The 21,823-nt window shown below is 45.7% G+C and overlaps 1 protein-coding gene across 3 annotated transcripts in view; it reads left to right on the forward strand.

Annotated features, from left to right (window-relative positions):
- Nucleotides 1-21,823, forward strand: part of CLSPN (claspin) — a 136,569-nt gene that overhangs the window by 98,195 nt on the left and 16,551 nt on the right. For all 3 annotated transcript variants that reach the window (XM_078780408.1, XM_068120885.2, XM_078780409.1), the window contains 6 exons: nt 526-779; nt 1,234-1,342; nt 14,043-14,115; nt 14,289-14,602; nt 14,684-14,848; nt 15,058-15,179. In XM_078780408.1, the coding sequence (XP_078636534.1) occupies nt 526-779; nt 1,234-1,342; nt 14,043-14,115; nt 14,289-14,602; nt 14,684-14,848; nt 15,058-15,179 (1,037 nt within the window). The remainder of the gene's footprint in view (nt 1-525; nt 780-1,233; nt 1,343-14,042; nt 14,116-14,288; nt 14,603-14,683; nt 14,849-15,057; nt 15,180-21,823) is intronic.

The raw sequence follows: 21,823 nt of genomic DNA on the forward strand, positions 1-21,823 counted from the left end.
TATATATATATATATATATATATATACTGTATATATATATATACTGTATATATATATATATATATATACTTGGCATTTAATATGGAATTTTTTTTTTGTGGGGGTGAACTTACTTTTCAAGATGAGATTTCAAGATATATATATGTATATGTACTCAATTACTAACAATCTTCTGTTCCATAGAGACAACTTTCTTTAATAGTGGATAAAAACTTGTCCTAACGATGCTTATTGGTCACAATCGTGCAGCAATGGCTGTAATGGGATATTATTTCGCTCGTCATCATTGCTACACACAGGGGGTCTTGATGTACTGTATGTATGTGTGTGTGTATGTATGTATGTATGTATGTATGTATGTACCGATAGTGGACAACTAAATGAAAACACCAGGGCAAACAGGCCGTACAACATACATGCAAAGTATGTGACCGCCACAAGTACGTGACCGGAACGTGAAATATGCAAATCCCTTCTCAGCAGTCCTTTGTGTGTGTTTGTGTTTTGATGGGTGTCTGTATACAGGTTGATTGAGCGTTTACATATGCCCAACTCCAAACGGAAACTGAACCTGGAGAGCCTTGAGGAGAATGCCATGGATGGAAACATGGAGGAACTGCTTGGCCTCTGCTCAGGTTCCTTTCCCGCACCTTGTGACGAGCAAGACAGCAAGTCTTCTGAAGCCTTTCGTAGAAAAATTATGGATCGAAGCATTGATGAAGGCGAGGGTGGTATGTCTGAGCTGCTGAAGCTCTGCTCAGGAAAATTTCCTAGCCAAGGTGAGGAGCTTGATCCTGCGAGTCAAGTCTTGTTTTTGCCTTTTCATTCCTGACAAAATGGGTTCCGAGTACAGGCTTTGCCGGCAATATTGCAATGTGTAAAGTATCCCTTTGGACGTGTTGAGCTGACATTTCAGCCGAGTATTTCCTCGTCGATGTTTGATATTACAAACAACGAGGCAATCTTAAGCAGGTTTCCCGGCAAAATTCGAGATTTATTTCCAGCACCTATGTGAGAAAGGCAATTGCAAAGCTTTCAGCTTATTCCTTGCCAGATAACTGTTACAGAATCGCCTCATTTCCTGTCTAGTTGGTAAGCTCTAATTGGTCAAGTAACTGCTCTGAGGAGAATGTGAGTGAATCCAAATTATGATTGAGGGATTGGATTTCATATCATAGTGTATGTATGATGAGTCTATACTTTTTTTTTTGGACTTTTTGATACACTTTGCAGACTCTCGAGAAGAATCTCGACATTGGAATTCTCCTACGAAATTGTGTTATGTTGAAAAGGTGGCCGACACAGAACAAATGGATTCAACAAATTCCCCTCATGCAACAACGTAAGTCTCTTAGCTTAGATTTTGGATTGTTCTGTGGGTTTGATGACTTTGCAGCAGGATAGCTGAGTTGGTAGTGTTCTCACCATTGAGCGGTCTTATCTGGGTTTGATCCCTGCTCAGAATTCAGTACAAACTAACTGTTCCCCAGGTGCAACTTCACCCTCCACCCCAACCACTACTGTTTGCATTTATGATGTGGTATTTGTCACAGGTATGATGGGCCCAGTGGTGTCCGATTGTGTCTGGGCTTCCTTTATATGCTTTGTGTATGACATAACCCGTAATATTTTACCTACAGACGATGTAAAAATGTGATTTACTTAGATTTGCATGACATAAATCAAATATGTCCGATGGAAAACTCTCATTTCAAGTATTACGTGAGTGGAATTTATTTTTACCCTCGCCAGAGGAGAGGGTATTGCATTTGAGTCCGTTTGTTTGTCTGTCTGTCTGTTTGTCCGCACAGAATAAATATGATTTTCTCTGCAACCGTTGGTCCGATCGACAGGAAATTTTCACCATAGGTGCAAACCCACCTGTATAATTTTTTATGATAATTATGACGTCATAGGTCACGTGGTTCGGCCGCCATCTTGGAAAAACCAAAAAACCTTGCACCTCTATATCTCGGAAAGCGCTGAATAGAAAATATTGAGACATGGCTCATTCTAAAGAACTCTCCATGGGGAATAAAATATGTTAATGATGATGTCATAGGTGCCTCCATTATGACGTCATAATTCAACAAGTACAAAACTTCATCCGATCAAGATGAAATTTCCTGAGCATAATCTAGGAATAAATTAGTTTGGAAAAAAAAATGATGATGACGTCATCGGTCACGTGGTTCGGCCGCCATATTTGTTTTAACACAAAAGCCTTAAAACCCACTGAAAATACATCCTGGCGAGGGTTTGCAATCTCTGATTGCTCTTTGTAGTTTATGTTATGTTTTCGGCCTGTCCGTCCATCCGTTTTTTCCTGCGATAGGTTTTCGTTACTGTGATGACTTCAGAACCGCTGAAGGGATACAAATCAAACTTGATGAAAGTATTTATAATGATGTAAAGATAAACTGATTAGATTATGAGGTCAGAGGTCCTGTTTAGTAAAAAAAATATGTTGCTGTGCTAACTTGTGAACCAGTAATGGGATTTTAACCCAACTTGGTAAAATTATATATTGTCATGCAAAGATGAACTGATTAGATTTTGACATCGAGATCAAAAGGTCAGATGCAGTATCAAGTAAAAATATGATACTTCAGAACAGCTGAAGGGATTTAAACCAAACTTGGTACAAGTATGTATAATGGTGTAGGGATGAACTGATTCGATTTTTAGGTCAAAGGTCAGAAGTTATTTTTGGTAATTTCAGTGATTCTTTACCTTTGAGAGATGGGGCGAAAAAACGATACAGCATACAGTATATGCTCACGATATCTCAAACAGTTATAGATGGATTCAGACAAAAATTGGTGGATGAGTTGGGTAGGTGACAAGAACAAGCCGATTTGATTTTGGTTCAAGTACAAAAGTAAACTGTTCAGTCTGGCGGAGGTATCCGCTCTTTCGAGTGCTGCTCGTATTTAATTTGCTTTCTGCACTATGTGGATCTGAAGTCTGCAAGTGCTGATGGGTCACTTCGGGACAACAACATGCATTTTAAGGCCATTTTCCCTGCTAGAGCGGGGGTTAGCCTTGCGGTCCCCATGACAATCTTCTCCATTTTGCCCTATTTTCTGCATCTCTCCTTGTTAACCCCCTTGCCCGCATTTCTTCTTCCACCATCTTTAGCCAAGTCTTTCTCAGTCTTCCCCGTCCTCTACTTCCTTCTACATTAACTTCCATCACTCTTCTCAACCAGTCACTTTCATCCTTCCTCAACACATGACCAAACCATCTCAACATGTTCCTCTTCACAGCATCAATCACAGGCAATATTCCCATCATCTTTCGCAATTCATCATTTGTCTTCCTCTCTCTCAACAATACTCCGCACATCCATCGAACCATTTGCATTTCCACCCTTTCCAGCCTTCGTTGCTGCTCTACGTTCATTACCCATGTCTCGCTCCCATAAATCATAACACTTCTCACACATGCAGCATACACCTTTCCCTTCAGCTTCAACGACACTCCCCTCCTCATCAGCACGCCACTCAGTTCCCGAAACATCTTCCATGCACATCTCACTCGAGCAACCGTTGCCGAGTCTGATCCACCTTCTCCATTCAGCATGTCTCCGAGGTAGCAAAATGTTTTCACACCTTCCAGCTTCACGCCGTCTCCAAGATCCAACTCAACATTTCCTCCATCTGCAGCTCCCTCTGTGCACACCTTACATTTGAATGTAGCTGCCACACTGGTAAATAACCCGCTCAGACCACTACATTTTTGATGAACCCACTCAGCGCACATTGTACATTGAATGGAGTTCACTCCGACACCCTTCCTGCACACAGCACACGGCCACTTCCCAGTTCTTTCCACCTCACCACATGCTTTACCACTTGCCATCACCTTCGTCTTTCCGATATTCACCTTCAGACCTTTTGTCTCCATACATTCCTTCCACTTGTTCATCTTTTCCTTCAGTCCATCCATACTTTCCGCAATCAACACCAGATCATCTGCATACAACAACTCCCACGGTAAACCCTCCTTTACGTTCTGAGCCAGCACCTCCATCACAGCTACAAATAGTTGTGGACTTAGTACCGACCCCCTGATGCACTCCCACCTTCACCTCAAACTCACCACTGTTCCCGTCCTTCGTCCTTACAGCTGTGCGCGCTCTTTTGTAAATTTCCATCACTCCCTCTGATCAACCATTCCTCCACTCCTAACTTCCTCAATGCCCATGTCAATACTTTGCGTGGAACCCTATCGAATGCTTTCTCCAGATCAACAAACCCCAAAAACAACTTCTTCCTCTTATCCATGTACTTCTCCTGCAACTGCCTCACAATGAAAAGCGCATCTGTCGTTCCTCTTCCTGGCATAAATCCAAACTGCATTTCGTCGATCTTCACTTTCTTCCTTATCCTCCTCTCCAACACCCTTTCCAATACCTTCATTCCATGCTCCAATAACTTTATCGCTCGGTACGAGCCACACTCCAGAGGGTCACCTTTCCCCTTGTATAGAGGGACGAGGGTACTCAGTTCCCAATCCACTGGAATGCGGCCTTCTTTCACCACCAGATTACAGATGTCTGTCATTCTCTTCACACCCCAACTTCCTGCTGCCTTCAACATATCTCCCACAACTCCCGTCGGCCGTCCCGCTTTTCCACTCTTCATTGCTTTTATCGCTTCCTCAACTTCCTTCTCAGTTATCTTCTCTGCCGGTCCGAAAACTGGGTTACTCTCTATGTTGCCATCCCATTCATTCTCTGTATTCAACAGCATTTCCATATATCTTTTCCATCTTCCTTTAATTCCATCTGGGTCGACAACGATTTGTCCCACTTCATCCTTCAAGCAACTCACCCCCATCACATCACACCTCTCTTTTGCTATGTGCTTTGCAATCCTGAATACTGCTTTCTGACCCTCTTCCGAATCCAAGCGTTCTCCGAACATTTTCCTACATGCCTCCTGCACCTTTGCTACCTCTTTCTTTGCAGCCTTCTTGGCTGCCTTATAACTTTCATGCTCTGCTGTTTCTGCTCCCGTACCCTTCGCCTTCTGCCACTCCTTGAGCTTCTTCCTCTTCTCGTCAATCCTCTTTCCAACTTCATCATCCCACCACCATGTTTCCGAGTGCCTCGGTGGTCCTTTTGTCCATCCACATACCTCACCAACGTCTCCCAACAGACTAGCTTTCATTGACATCCAACCACTTTCAAGCTCAACCACATCATCCTCTACCCTACTCAGCCTCTCTTTTAATGCCTCCTTACTTACTGTCACCTCTTTCAACCTCCACACCTTCATTCTCGGTTGGTACTTCACCCGCCGAGCTCTCCTCGCACCTTTCACCCTTATGTCGCAGACAACCAAGTGGTGCTGTGAAACAGCCTCCTCCCCCGGGATCACCTTTGTGTCCCGGAGGTGCCCCCTATCTCGCCTACGCACCATCAGGTAGTCAACGGTTGTCGTCGACCCACCTGACGTGTTTGTAACAAGCTTATTATCCTCTTTCTGGAACTGAGTATTACAAATCAACAAATCAGCTCCATCAGCAAACTCCAAAATCCTTTCACCTTCTCCATTTCTCACACCATATCCGTAACCCCCATGAACTCCCTCAAAACCATCCATACTCCTTCCCACATGTCCATTTAGGTCTCCTCCTACCACAACAACTTCCTAATATTTCACGTTTTCCATCAGCTTCTCTATCGCACACCAGAACTTGTCCTTCTCTTCATCGCTTCGACCAACCTGCGGAGCATATCCCGAGATGACGTTCACCAAGAGCTTTCCAATCATCATTTTCACCATCATCAACCTATCACTCACTCTAGTCACACTCACCACACTGTCTACAAACTCCTCAGAAAACAGGACACCAACACCATTCACGCCCTCGAAGGCACCCTTGCCACACAAACTTGTATTTCTGTCCCTGCCTACCCGTCACCATTCTCACACCACTTCCCTTCCATCTCGTCTCTTGCACACAACATATGTCCACTCTTCTTCTGACCAATACTTCCACCACTTCTCCTGATCTCCCTGTCATTGTCCCTACATTCCATGTCCCAAACCTCAGAAACCGATCTCCACTTCGGGCTGCACCCTGCCTATATGTACTTGTAATTGTCATGGTTCTCTTTTTTGAGGCAATGTTTTTATGGCCGGATGCCCTTCCTGACGCCAACCCTCTTAGTCATCTCTTACGACACGCAGGGATACGGTGTACCTATTCTGACCAGGGTACACACTGGGAAACGTTTAAAACATGGAAATTCTGGGGGGGGGGGGGGGGGGTGGCGTCAGCATCACGGCTGCGGTTTAAACATATTCCAACAATATCCAACTTCGGGACAAATGAACAAGTTTGCATCTGGACATATAGGCAGATAGAACAACCATATAGACATGTCTACACTAACTCCTTGAGTCAATGTCATCTAATTTTGCCATCCATAAAGTGGAGGTTGAATCGAGAATGGGTGGCATGGTTTAATAATAACCAAAATATATCTTATGGAAAATGGTTTTTATTTCGCATTTGTATTAGCATATAAATTGGCTGTAATATGAATTTATCAGTAATTAAGCCCCACCCCCCCCCCCCCCACCCCCCTTTTTCAGATAGGGGAGGCAAGAGGCTTATGGCTGTTGTTATGGGTTGTTTCTATAATTAGCGCCCCTAATTTTTAATAGTACCCAGAGTTTATTAGACCCCTAGAAATACTCTTTCTGCACTCCTAATTTCCAAAAATTCTGAGCTGTATCTCAAAGCCGACTGGGACTTTCAGAATGAAATTTTACATCAATAATAATTTGAATAAGAAAGCATGTGGGTTTGACATAATTTTGACTGTGACCCAATTTAAGGTCATGACCTAATTATAGAAATTTAACATTTTTCACCAGAACCTGGCTAAGGTTTGTCAAATCAGAACGAAATTGCCCTCTGCATAGCCTTGAGCAAGGCGCATTTATGCTTCATTTACATCATACTCCTCTGAGTTAAAGGTCAAGGTCAAATGGTGGTCTGAAACAGAAATGCTTTTTTTTGTGCTTGCTCAATTTTGCCAATGAGGAATCTGAAAGACGGCTTAGCCTTCCAAGATGTTCTTGCATCATAAAAGTAGGAACTGCATTGAAATTGTGCACCTGATATTTCAATAGTGTCCTTGGCATACTTTTTTCAAATTGCGAGCTAATGAACAAACAACACCTTTTTGATCATAACTTTTATTACCATATAAAACACAATATCAGTTTGTGTGTTTGTACAGATGTATGTCACCCCCCCCCCCCCCCCCCCGCCATTCCCCCCCACCCCTTCCCCCTTCATAAGGGTAGGTTTTTAAAGGCCAGTCTTTTAACACGAAAGTGTGTTCACTGCAGTCTATTTTTGATGAAACAAAGTCGAAAAACATTTTCCTTAAAAGAGTAATTATGTCTCTTCTATTAGAATTGTAGACGGTGGCTTGCAAACCAACCATCAATGGTGGTGTACAGAAGCGTTTTTTAAAAATAACAATAAATATAAGGCGCAGGGAGGTGAAATTCACTGCCCGTGATGTGCAACGTGCGCAGAGTAAAACGAGTGTTCATTTACGTTCGTAGGTTGTCTAATAAATAAAGAAGATATGAGTACACTCGGCCGAGGCTTCAGACTCTAGCACGCTCACGAGGCTGCACCGTCGAATAAACTGTTTCAACCCGTCATATTTGATGGTCTTTTTACTAGTCATAGAATATTTTCCTCCGATTTCACGATGTTGAATTTTCATGGATAAATTGTAGATGGAGACACATTTTCTTAATTTATGCTCTTCCTCTAAATATTGAAGGTTAAGGTCATATGGTGGTCTGAACAAAATATGCCATTATTGGTTCGTGGGCCAAGGGTAAGTCACAGGCGATCACCAAGAAACCTTTGTGATCGCAGATATATTGTTTGTTTACTCCTGGATTCTGATTATTATCATTATTATCAACTAGGGCATGCCCGTACTATATCTATATCTAAAATTATATCCCCCCCCTCTATTTACATGAAATGGTTTGGTCCAAAGCGAACGGCTTGCGAGTACGGTGACAATCCCCCCCCCCTCTATTTACATGAAATGGTTTGGTCCAAAGCGAACGGCTTGCGGAGTTTGGTAAAGAAATCGCCATAGCGTGCACAAACGCGCAGGAAAGCGAAATAATCGCAAATTAGTTTTAATTAGTTTTAAAACATAGTTTAACGCCAACATAGCGGCAACATAGTTTGCCAACGTGAAATAAATGAATACGCTCTCAAATGTGCCGTCCGAGGCAGAGTCTGTTCGCCACGTTCGGCACACGTGATAACTCGCTGCTCTCTGATTGGTTGAATCGTTTTTTGGACATAGCTCGGTAACTACTTGTCCGATTAATATGAAACCTTGAAAAGGCACATCCTCGGGTCCCCAGCAATATACCTGGCAAGTTTCAAGTATATCGGACCCGTGGTTGTCGAGAAACAGCGGTCACAGACAAACACACAGACATACACACATACACACACACACACACACACACACACACACACACACACACACACACACACACACACACACACACACACACACAGAGATTACTGGAATTATAGATAGATTTCCTTATGTTTCCCTATAGCATTTCCATATAGCATAGCATTATTCGTTTCCATATTGCATAAGCTATATTTCTATATTAAGATTTTATAAGCTATATTCCAGCTATATTCTTATGATTTAATTTCCTTATACCGTGAAACGGGGTGAATAGGGACAGCAAGGTGAATAGGGATACAAACTGAAAAAAAGTTCGGAAACTTTTTTCGCTGAAAATTGATAACCATACTGATTTGTTGATATTTGGGTTGAAAGTGTTCTCTTGTTTTTTTTTAAAGCAACTTATAGTCCCTATTAACCCCATATATGGGTTAAATAGGAATAAATATGATTTTTATGGCTGTCCCTATTCACCCCGTTTTACGGGTGAATAGGGACAGTCACTAATACAAAAAAATAATAATCAAGAAACAATCCTGAGTTTCCAACTTATTGCTAAATTGATAGCTGTTACGTGTTCCTCCCCGACTTCCTGGTCTCGGTATACCTCCGGACCCCGAGAGGAGCCACGGCAGAAAAATATGTTATCCTGTGTCAAAAATCAATAGTGAAACCACACCAATTGCAAATAATACAAACACCAATAATACAAACAAATATTGTATTAAAAATCACACAAAAATAACAGTACAACAATAATAGGAATCAAGAGTACAATCAATATCTCCTATGATGGTACCATCCGCTAACATGCATGAGGTAACTCACTGTGCTCCAAGTGAGTGGAAAATGACCTTCCCCAGTGTCTCTGTATTCCCGTCTTCGAGCTCAGAGTTGGTCCCCTCCAGTGATCAACGGAACGATGTCGAATCGAAACCAGAATCTCATTGAGGACAGGCACAGACACGCCGCCCAAAACGGCACAAAGGCGCACGCGGCCCAAAGCGGAGAAAATGGTCACGTGGTTAAAGGCGCACTCACGGCGACTGGGAAATCCAACGGCACCCTCCAGGTATGAACTTTCACTGTTCACGGTCGGCGAGCCGCAAAGTAATCGTCAAAAGCCTCGGTGCACACACACACCACAGATACGTCGGAAAGCGGTGGCAACGGTTGACGAAGCAAGGAAAGTCTGCTCGACGCGCGAGGCGCATGAGTCAAAATGGCCGACGGCTCGTGGTTCTCGAGTCGTCATGACCCAGCAATGATTCTTTGGAATCTAACGCCAAACCTGACACGTAGGATGATCCGTCACAGCAATAACAACTTTATCACAGGAATTCCTTTTTCCCAGGAAACTCAAAGTATGTGACTCTTGCTCAACAACGTTCGTTGCAGACCGCAAAGCAACCAGCTTCTTCTCCGACTCTCTCGCTCCGCCCTCCCCTCTCTTCTCTCTCGTCGTCTTCCGGTTCGGTTTCCGGTATCATTTAAAGTTAGCCTTTTTAACTTTAGATAACTGTTAATGAATAATAACCCTTTTGAGAATAATAATAGTACATAATATCAGAAATATGTCAAGTGGGTGAAAACCACAACAACAGAAGTTACGAATCCGTAACACTTCCCCCCCTCAAGAAAGAAAGTTGGAACACAGCGAAAACTTTCTTTGCATGCAAACTCTTTAAACAAACAAAAATAAACTCACAACCCAAATCACCAATTCCCATGAGCAACAATTATCAATATCTCAAACATAAAGCAACAATATTTCACACAACCCCCAGAGATTTCCAAAGTTAATTCACTCTGGACAAAGCATCAGCAACGACATTGTCCCTGCCCTTTACATGTTCAATTTCCAAGTTGAACCCCTGCAAAGCCAAACTCCATCTCATCAAGCTCTGATTTTTATTTTTCATTTTTTTAAAATGAAGGTTAAGGGGTTGTGATCAAAACCCAAAGGCCAGCAAATCTATAGCACTTTTCCCGGGAGGCCGAGTTGAAAGCCAGGTTTCATGGTGGTTGGGTGGTGAGGCCTGGAAGTATTCACTACATGGACGCCTTTAGGAACGTGGAGTTCACGGTTAGTCCGTGCAGGAAAGTTCACTACATGGACGCCTTTAGGAACGTGGAGTTCACGGTTAATCCGTGTAGGAAAGCTCACTACATGGACGCCTTTAGGAACGTGGCGTTCACGGTTAATCTGTGTCGGAATTTTGGCTCGGCTGCTGCGCAGCATTCAGTGCTTCAACTCTTTCTAACTTTCATAATAATCACGGTTGAACCGCTTGTCACTGTAGTCACGTGAATAGCGGTCTCCTTCTCGGCCACTACCCTGATTAATCATTCCTTCGGGAGCTGCCGTAACTCTGGGAGCCTCCATAGTAATTTCGACTGTGGCCACCACCAAAACTACCGCCACGTTTTCCTCTTCTGTAGCCCCATCGACGCCTACGGCCTGCCTTCTCTACGGCTATGGTCCGACCATCCAAATCCTTGCCATTCCAATCCTTCTCTGCCTCTTTGGTGTCCTCTGTTTTCAAACGTGACAAAGCCAAACCCTCTTGACTTTTGCGTTTCCCTGTCTTTTACCAGCTGCACTTCCAAAAGCGGTCCATATTTGCTGAAGACAGAGGTCAGAACTTCCTCCTTTGTTTTGAAGTTCAGTCCACCTACAAATAGCTTGCCAAATTTGCCGCCATCCCTGACTGGTGTGGTGTTATTTTCCCTACTTGGCTTTTTAACAACCATCAGGTTACCAGAAACTTGACCACCGGCCAAATCATTACCGATAACAAAAGGTGTACTCCCTCTACAGGAAGAGTGGCTTGTAAACCTACGGTGACTGGTCCTGACACCAAATCAGACTCCAAATGGATGACATGAAGTGGAGCTCTAACACAGCCACCAATCCCCTGTGAACGAACACTAACCCCAGTTGCCGTCTTCTCTGACAATGGCAAAATGCCTTCCAGCATCAAAGACTGATGTGCTCCTGTGTCCCTCAATACCCTAACCGGTTTCTGGTTAGTCGAGTCTCCATCCAATGACACAAACCCCTCTGAAATAAATGGTTGGTAACCCTGTTGAGGGTGATTTCCCACATTTGCCATTGCATTCGGAGTTGTACTTGTCTGACTCCGCTCCTGATTTTGCCTTCCCATAGCATAACATCGGGATATCAAGTGTCCAGGTTTATTGCAAAAACCGCAAGTAGGCCCGGAGGAGAAACTCGTGGTTTGTCTCGAGCCCCCCGGAGGATAAGTCTGCCTTGGAACTGTTGTCTTCTGATTTCTAGAAGTCTTAGTATCAGAGTGGTCCTCATAGTCATCTCGAGGCCACCCCCCTGAATCTTCGTTCTCCGCACCAGATGTATCATAACTCTCCGTGCGAACTCTAGGCGGGAAGTCAGGTTTATGGAACCTCATCCTGTGTGTTAAGGCATAGTCATCTGCCATGGTTCCTGCCTCATACAACTTTGGTACTTTCCTTTCCTCCAGATGTACTTTAATGTCCTCGTGGACACACTGTTGGAATTCCTCCACCAGGATCAATTGTCGCAATAGTTCGAAGTCTTTCCCAACCCCTTTTGAATCACACCACCGATCAAACATGGTTTCCTTCATTCTGGCAAACTCCACATGGGTCTCACTTTCCCTCTTCCTGGCATTCCGGAATTTTTGCCGGTAAGCTTCAGGGACCAATTCATAGGCTTTGAGAATGGTTTTCTTCACTATCCCATAATCTGCACATTGGTCAATCGGTAAAGCCGAATAAATATCTTGAGCTTTACCCACCAGAACACTTTGCACTAACATGGTCCAGGACTCCTCCCGCCATTTTAGCATTCGAGCTACTTTCTCAAAGTGTAAAAAAAGTTGGCTACCTCCTTTTCATTGAAGAGTGGAACCAGCCTAACATGTCTGCCAACATCCCAGGTGTTCTGACTAGGTGTCGAACCAGTCAGCATGGATGGTACCTCTCCCCGTTCTTTCATTAAGTCCAGCTCCTTGAGTTTAATTTCCTGCTGAAGCGCCGAGTCCCGTTCCCTTAACTCCCTTTCGGCTTTTCTCTCCTCTGCTTTTTTCTCTTCTAACCTTTCCTCGAGTTCTCTTGCAGCTCTCCTTTCCTCTGCTTTTTTTTCTCTTCTAACCTTTCCTGGAGTTCTCCTGCAGCTCTCCTTTCCTCTGCTTTTTTCTCTTCTAACCTTTCCTGGAGTTCTCTTTCCTGTGCTGCTCTTCTTTCCTCCAGTTCTCTTTCCTTTGCTTTTAACCTTTCCTGGCTCTGCAATTGCATCTCCATTTTTTGGAGCTCCACATTTTCTTGATCTTCTGGTAACCAATCCAAGGTTCCCTCTTTCCATGTTCCTAGTTACACCATAGATTCTATCACCACTGTCTGCATCTCTGTTTTCTTCATTTTAGCTCGGACCTCCAAGCTAAAATGTTTGGCCAATATCAAGAGTTCCGATTTTAGTAACGCTCGGAACTGTGCCTCACTAGGGGTCGCTGCAAACTTATCTGCGTCAAACTCCATGGTGACTATCCGTTAGCACCTGTTAACCTTCACACAAGAAATTTTTAAAAAAAACTTCTTTTTTTTTTTTGGGGAAAAATTTGGGACTGCTGGAAAATATTCCAAAATTTGGGAATGCTAGGGAATTCTTTCCCGGACGAAATTTAAGGAATTTAATCCACCGTCCGAGATTTATGGAATTTAATCAGCAAAGCCGAGTCCCCAATTTTCCACAGTACAAACCCCCAATTTCAATCTGGGTCAATCCCAAATGGATGTTTCTTTTTAGGGAATTGTATCCCGGACGAAGACCCAATTTCGACCTTCACAGAGTTTCCACAGAGACCTCTCTTCTCTCTCGTCGTCTTCCGATTCGGTTTCCGGTATCCTTTAAAGTTAGCCTTTTTAACTTTAGATAACTGTTCATGAATAATAACCCTTTTGAGAATAATAATATAGTACATATGTCAAGTGGGTGAAAACTACAACAACGGGAGTTACGAATCCGTAACATAGCTCAGATGGATGCACATAATATGCACCCATAATATAAACCACGGTACCAATGAAAAAAAATATGGGATAAAAAGTTTCTCCAAACTGTCCCTATTTCTTGATTATTATTTTTTTGTATTAGTGGCTGTCCCTATTCACCCGTAAAACGGGGTGAATAGGGACAGCCATAGAAATCCTATTTATTCCTATTTAACCCATATATGGGGTTAATCGGGACTATAAGTTGCTTTTTAAAAAAACAAGAGAACACTTTCAACCCAAATATCAACAAATCAGTATGGTTATCAATTTTCAGCGAAAAAAGTTTCCGAACTTTTTTTCAGTTTGTGTCCCGATTCACCTTGCTGTCCTTATTCACCCCATTTCACGGTACCTTGTATTAGATTCACAAAATAGAAATGTGACATGATAAAGACATGATAAAGTATTATATACAGATGAGGATCTTCCACTTTCTGTAGTCCATCCCATGCACTGTCACATTCATTCAAACATTCTTATTTAATCCTGATAGAACTCGAGGAGCCGCAGAAGAAGAAGAATGGTTTCAAATGATATCTGATGAGGCATTCGAGACAAATGCAAAAGTAAGTATGGATAGCAATGAATGGTCATGGTGCTAACGCTGGCGATGCTGTGCTATCTGTGCTGTGCACATACTGTGGTCGTCTTCAATAAAATCACCAGATCTTGAGTATAACTTCAACTGCTCTGCTGAAATGTATTTTACTAACATCATCTGGGATGTGTTATTTTACAGTGGAAAAAAGGCTTACATGGTGGTTGTGAGGAGGATGACTTGATTGTCAAAGGTGAAGTGTGTGAGGATGAGGATGACTTGGATTGTGATGAAAATAATGAGGAAGAAAATGATCCAAAAGAGAATTTGGAGGATGAGGTGGAGGAGGAAGATGAGGTGGAGGAGGAAGATGAGGTGGAGGAAGGAGAAGATGAGGTGGAGGAAGATGAGGACGAGGAAGGAGATGTGGAGGGAGAGGAAGAAGTTGAGGAGGCAGGGAATGTGGAGGAGGACGAGGAAGAGTTTTATCTCAAGTCACACCAACCTAAGGAGCTGTAAGTTTCTCAGTTTCAAGCAGATATTAAAAGTAAATAAGGTTTGTGAAACATTTATATTAACCTACTGGCCCAATACAGACGCCTGCACAACTTTGTAGAAGAGGAGGCTGCACTGTCAGATATCGAGGGGTCTGCCAGTGAGGATGAAGATGAGGGAGAAGAGGATTCATATGAGGAGGAAGAAAACGATGAGGTTCTACCATCAGATAGGAGACTTCAGTCCCAAGTGAAACGTCTACACATGTGAGCTGGATCCTTTCATCAAGCTGTGCTTGCTCAGTAATTTTAGAAAAATTGCCATTTTGTGTGAATGAAAGCAATGTTGTTTTAAGAACTCGTTTTGTTTTTAAAAGTTATTCAACTGTTTACATTTCATCCCGTCGTGTCCTGCTGCTCACGTTACTGGCGCAAGTAATGTCTTTTTTGTGAGCTTGTGATTTTTCGGTGTACAGGAAAGCAGTAATGGATGATGACAAAAGGAAGTTGCGCCTCTACCAGGAGCGCTACCTTCTCCATGGAGATCTGCATAGTGATGGTGCAGGTCGCCAGCGCTGCTTTCGTTGGAAGAATTTTGGTGTGTTTTACATGCATATCTCCTTTATCCCTGCTTTCACTTCATAGGCATTTTGGTGTGCTTATATTTAAATTGCCCGGTGCTCGTAATCCTTTTGGCATTTTGAAGAAATCCCAAGAATTTTTTTTTTGTGGGGGAGGCCCACTAAGGAATGGGGTCGGGGATAAGATGGCCGCCACCATATATATGTCTGAACCTTGTGAGCGAAATATCTTGAAAAATAAGCGAAGTACCAACTTCTAATCTGGTGTGTGGGTGTATCTAGGCACAAGCAAGAAGGCTGTTTAAAATTGGGTCGCCACGTCAAAATCCAAGATGGCCGCCGCCATGTATGTCTGAACCTTGTGAGCGGAATATCTTGAAAAATAAGCGAAGTACCAACTTCTAATCTGGTGTGTGGGTGTATCTAGGCATAAGGAAGAACGCTCTTGAAAATTGGGTCGCCACGTCAAAATCCAAGATGGCCCTCCTCCATGTATGTCTGAACCTTGTGAGCGAAATATTGTTACGCAACCGCGATTAACACCACAGTTACGGATGGCCGATTGCGAGGCTTTACACTCCCGAGGCGAAAACTCAATGGCGGATTCCAACTCAACACAAAGTTAAACGCGCGGAATGGCGGACACAGCAAGCTCCGCAGCCTTATCTATTAAAATGAAACACCCAGGAAACTGCGTTCAGATATATACAGAAAATAATATAAGGATTTATTAATGAAAAGTAAAGACAGTGAAATAGCCCGCGCCGGTAATAACTCTAATCAGAAGCCTAAATTGGGATCCCACACACAACAGATATCAAACACGATACGAGGGAGATTATGAATTACAAAAGAAACACGTCACGTCGTGTACAGTGTACGCGGAGCCCGGGCTTATCTGTCTCTGTCGTCTTCTTGTGACACGGCCGCGCTCAGCCGCCACCAGGCCTTCTCCAAGCTCCGATCCTCTCACCGCCCACGAGGTCGGTGCACCAATCTCCAAGGCACCCCACGCAGGCCAGCGGCTTCACCCAAGATCGATCCCCACACGAAGCACGAAAAGACAGGAACGGGGAGAACGCAGGTTTGACTGCACGTCTCGTCCCTCCAACTCGCTCCGGGACTGGTCTCAACTCAACTCCTCCGGCTCAACTGAAGTGAACTCTCTGCGGGAGTGCTGGCAGCCAACTCTTCTGCAGAACTCTTCTCAACTGCTGCGCAACTCAAAGCATGAACCACAAGAGACCAAAAGCTGCACTGCCAGACGCCAGAGAGGCAAGAGAACAAGAACAAAGAACCAAGAGAGCGTTCGGCGCTCCCTTAAATAACCTCGCTGGTGACGTCACGTTCCTTGGTGCGCCACCCAATCAGTGCCCTCCACCGAATCACAGGCCTGTAGTGTTGTGATATCGCGTGGCACTCGAGGCCCAGCGGAGGTGTAGCTGGCTGCGGCCATCATCGGCGGTGTCCTAGCCTGGTTTCCTGTCCGTTTGTTCCGAAGTCATTGTCAGGGAAAGGAATTATTTAATGTTGCGCTAAGGACCTAACTAATGTTTATGTGGTTTGGAGTGCCATAATGGACAAAGGTTTTTTGTTTTTTGTTTTTTTTTGTATACAAGATCGAGGCTCGTGAAAGAGCTAACATTAATCACACAAAAAGACAAACCGACACACAAAACACAAAAAACAAGGGGAGCGGTAGACAAGATGGGGAGAGAGGGGGAAGGACACAAAAGAGAGGGGGAAGGACACAAACACAACATTTGAGAGCAGGGACATCGGGAGGACTTGGGGGGAGGTGGGAGAGGATTAAAACATATGAACACTGCAAGAACTCTGGGGTGAATTACCGGGGGTAGAAAAGATCAAGGTTTTCGATGGGGGAAGATAAGAGATGGTGGTGAACAGCTGTTTTAAAGACCTGGAGGGAGGAGTGGGATTGAAGGGAGTGGGGGAGTTTGTTCCAGAGGCGGGAGAAAAGGGGAATGAAAGAGTGAAGGTGAGCAGAGAGCCTAGACTTTGGCAGTTTAACCAGAAGAGGGTTGCAGGCAGATCTTGTGCGACCTGAAGGAATATTGGGGGGACAGAGCACAGAGAGAGCTGGGGGAGCAAGGCCGGAGAGGAGTCGGTAGAAGACAGAAAGACCACCAACCTGCCTGCGGTGAGTGAGTGAAAGGCCCTCGGCGTTGACTACATCGCAGGAGATTCCAATGATTCTGAAAGCTTTGGCCTCAACAGCGTGAAGCCGAGCAAGGTGTGAGGCAGGAGCACCAGCCCAGAGGGGGGAACAGTATTCCATTGAGCTGCGGATGAAAGCCTTGTATGTGGTGAGGAGCTCAGGTGTGCCAAGGACTGAAGGACTGAAGGACTCCGACGAGGTTTGACTACTAGGTGAAACTCACAGGGGCGTTACCTTTAATCCCTCACTATTTAACACCCGAATCTCCAGGTAGATGCACAATCATACATCTTACCCCGACAAACGCCTCAACATCAAGAACTTATTACATGTAGAGTCCCTGTCACGACAGTCGAATACCTACCTATTCAGATCTACCTAGCTCTAGATGTTGCTCTACCAAATTCATAACACAGCCCCCCCCCCCTGGAACCGTAGCTCCTGCAAGGTTCACCGCAGGCGCTACCATGCCAGCCTTAACACTTACTGTCACACACTTAATTAACCTATGAAATAAATCAGGAAGGGCTGTGGGAAGTGAGTCGGACTACCTACCTACACTTCCTTAACATGCTAAACCCCTTAACCATCATGCAAGTATGTACATTTTCTTCGTTGTTCCTGTGGAGGGAGGAAACAAACAACACACAACACTAACTTAACCACAAAACTTAACCATCTTTCCAAAAACTCAAAACTCTATCGCTTGTAGATACCCCGGTCTACAGACCGCGTCCCCCGGTGGATGCCACAAGACACAACCTTACCTGCGGGGCCATCCCCAATGCATCCCCCTAAATTTCCACGGGCCCTGTCCAGATGTTACAGGTGAGTGACATGGCTCGGTGGATTTCGCCCACATTCATGCAACACAGACCCCTTAACCACTCATTCTCCTTCCATAGGTCATCAAGGCATTTCAAAAATCAATAAGGTTCTTCTCAATACACCCCCCTGCAGGACCATGGCATTGATGTCATTCGCGTGTGTGTGCATTCCTCAACTAGGCAGCGGGGAGGTACCGCACAAAAAGATGGTGGGGGCGCATCAGGCTGTGGTGCCCGCAGTCCCAAAAACAAGTCAACCGACTTACAAGTTCATTGCCCCCCCCCCCCTTTACCTCTTGGCCCCGTGACAGCCCAACAGCCCCTTTCCGCCGTTACCTCGCCGGTGAGGGTCTCCACTCACACCAGGCTCCTTTGCCTCCTGCTTTCGCGCAGCAACACGGGTCACCGGGGGACTTCCTCACCCCGCGGCGCCCAACCAGACCCTCCACCGACGAGCTCCAATTTCCAGTTACCACCGGCTGCCAGGGGTAATTGCCGCAGAGGGGGGGGGGGGGGGCCCGCAGGCATCGCTCCTCAGAGCTTGCTCTGTACCTGCGGACACACACACCTTCCCCACCCACAAGACCCCAAAACACACTTCCTCCCCCGCTGCCATTCAATTCTCCACACAACTCAGCACAATTCAGTACAATTCCATAGATGGTGTAAAAGGTGTTACAAGGCTTGCCATGGCCTGCTACATGTGAAATCCCCCAGTTCACATTTAAACCATCACACATTTCCAAAAGCACAAGTATCACCCCTCATTATCTCCAATAATCATCACTCACTCTCCAGGTTCCACTCTCACAACCACATCAAAACACAGAACCACAACACAAAAACATACGCCACCCACAAGACACTGTGTGGCTCCCATTCCATCCCCTCACCGGCCATGTCATCACTCTCACCCGCCTCCCAACTCCAAATTACATGTCCCCAATTTCCCAAAGCAAGTCCTGAAGCCTGGGACAGTACTCCTTAAAACACTCACCTCAAGTGCAGGTAGTTGCAGGTTGGTCGGGTCCAAGAGTGTCATCCACCACACCTAATTTCCCAAAATTTCACATTGGGCCGACCAAATACTTCCAAATTTCTCTTTTGTCCCCACTACACTGGCAGGTATGTGGATCCGCATCCAACGGTGATCATCACTACACAACTACCTGTGGCCATGACAGCTCTGCACCTCTACCGTGCAAGGGTCATCGGGACAAGGTGAGCAGTCAAAACGCCAACATGGCCCATGAGTGTCCATAAGGGTGCGACCCACCATCCATCCTTCGACCCCCTGCGAGGAACACAGCTGCACCAGCCCCAGCTGGCCAATTTGGTGAGCACTTGCTGCCACAACACACACTACCGCACACACAACCTCGGCCCTGGGGGGCACGGTCGCAGTGCGTGGCATCCCTACAGCCACGTCCCCTGCACCTCCCCATCATCCCCCAGTCCGACTACAGAACTGCAGCCCCCCAGTGCTCACCCACACTTGACCACACCAAGGTCCAGTCAACAGCCATGCTCTACCAGGAGACCCACCCAGAAGACATGGTCCACACACCTCGGACACGCACAGCACCACGTTGACCCCCAGGCTACACAACTACATCCCCATCATCCCGCGTCCCAAATATCAGCACAGTTGCCCCCCGCAACCAGTTGAAAGCTGTCTTGCTACCCTATTAATTTCATCACAGCCTCCAACACTTTGGTCTGCACACCTGGATCAATAATGGCGTCACTGTACAGTGTCCACCATGACATTTCAAAATCCACCCTTAAATTTGCATCTAACCCACAGATTACCCATGCCAAACATTTGTCACCTTTTACTAACCTCACCAAAGAAGGATGCTTTGCCATACACATGCCAGCCGAGCATGGCCCATATGCTCGGCTCGTTACACATCTCCCGATTCACATCCCCATGGCTCTCTTCCCAACCCGAGAGTCCATAAATCATAACGGAGCATCTGTGGAAGGTCACTCACACCATCACGTTCCACAGATGCCCCAATGGTTGTCCGGCAGGCTATCTCCATCCCTGTCCATTCGGTTTGACCCGCGTCCATCGACCAACACGGCATGGCAGGTCATCACATGCCAGTTGTCCCAAAGTCTCAGGGAGAGGGTGTCAGGTCGCATGCCCGGGTGATCACTACATCAGGCCCAAGCTGGCCATCTGCGGTGCCACCACCAAAGCGCGACCCACAACACCTCCCCCTAGTGGTCCTCAATAAATGCCAACCCAGGCTTGAGAAACCACCTTGGACCCCTCTGGAGGTCTTAACCCCCACCAGGGTCCGGTGACCCTGCCGGCCCGAGCCACCAGCTCGGACGGCGCCCCGACGGACAAGGGACGCCACACTCCACCAGACCCCCCCCCCCCCCGTGGGACCCAGGTCGTACCTCGACACCCAAGGCTGGACCCCACGTCCAAATCTCGCCATCACAGCCCCCCAGCTGGCTGGCATACCCAAATTTTGAAAGGGGCAATTTTGCCCGAGGCCATCACCCATGACCTCCCCATGTCCAGATCCCGCAGCCCGGGGACCAATCCCAACCATGGCTGCTCCAAATCAAGTTCCCATTGTAATTTTATTTTAAATTTTATTTTACAAATTTTCATTCCCACTGCCAAACCGCAGCTGCAGGGAACAACCTCTACCACCGGTTGTTCTGCCCCTCCCTGCAGTTGATCCAAATTCCCTACAGGGACCAAATCTCCAGAAGCTCTATCTCCCGATCCTCCAAGATCCAAATCCAGCCCGGAGCCAACACACTCCCCCAAATGGTTGTCCAATTTTGGAGCCTCTGTTTCCAAATAGCAGTGTACGGTGAGCGTCCCCTCGGTCATTCCAACCACCTCCTTGGACCAACTCACCTCTTCCCCCAGACTCCTTTGGGCCTGGACAAGCTCTACCTCCATGGGACTGTCACAGGTCTCCAGCCGCTGGATCGAATCATCCTCATCCTCTTCATTTCCACAAATCATTCCTGGCCCCGCCAGGCTTTGATCAATATCCCCAATAAATACCTGGTCCGGCTCCATTGCACGGACCCCAAAAACTCTACCCCCTCTTGCTCCGCACCACCGCCCTGGTGCTGCACAATTCCAAATTCATCCCCCGGTTGGGGTGTTGTGACATCCACACGGTCCCGATAAACAACCAGGCCAGAATGTGGGAAACATTCCCCATTACAACTCTCACATTCCAAATTTCCTTCCCCGCTCACCTGTGGACACTCCACGTTTACCTGCAGGCATTCCCCATCTACCTGTACACATTCCCCATCGAACTGTGGACATTCTCCGCTCACCTGTACACTTACCACAATTGCCATTTCCCTTTTTAATCCATTAATTTGGTCACTCATAACCTTCAGTCCTTCCCTCCATTCCTTCCCCTGCGACTCCATTTTATTTTCCATCCCTTCAATTTGTTCCTCCAATCGATCACTCATTCCCTTCATTCCTTCCCTACATTCCTTCCCCTGGGACTCCATTTTTCTTTCCATTCCTTCAATTTTGTCATTCAATTCCCGACTGGCTCGCTCACTCTGTGCGTTCATGTCTCCCATCTGCTTTCCCATTTTGTTTTCCAGCCCATCAATTTTAATACTCTGAGCATCCATTAATTCCTTTAAA

Source organism: Myxine glutinosa, chromosome 6 (genome assembly GCF_964187855.1).
Source record: "Myxine glutinosa chromosome 6, kmMyxGlut1.1, whole genome shotgun sequence".
Classification (NCBI taxonomy): domain Eukaryota; kingdom Metazoa; phylum Chordata; class Myxini; order Myxiniformes; family Myxinidae; genus Myxine; species Myxine glutinosa.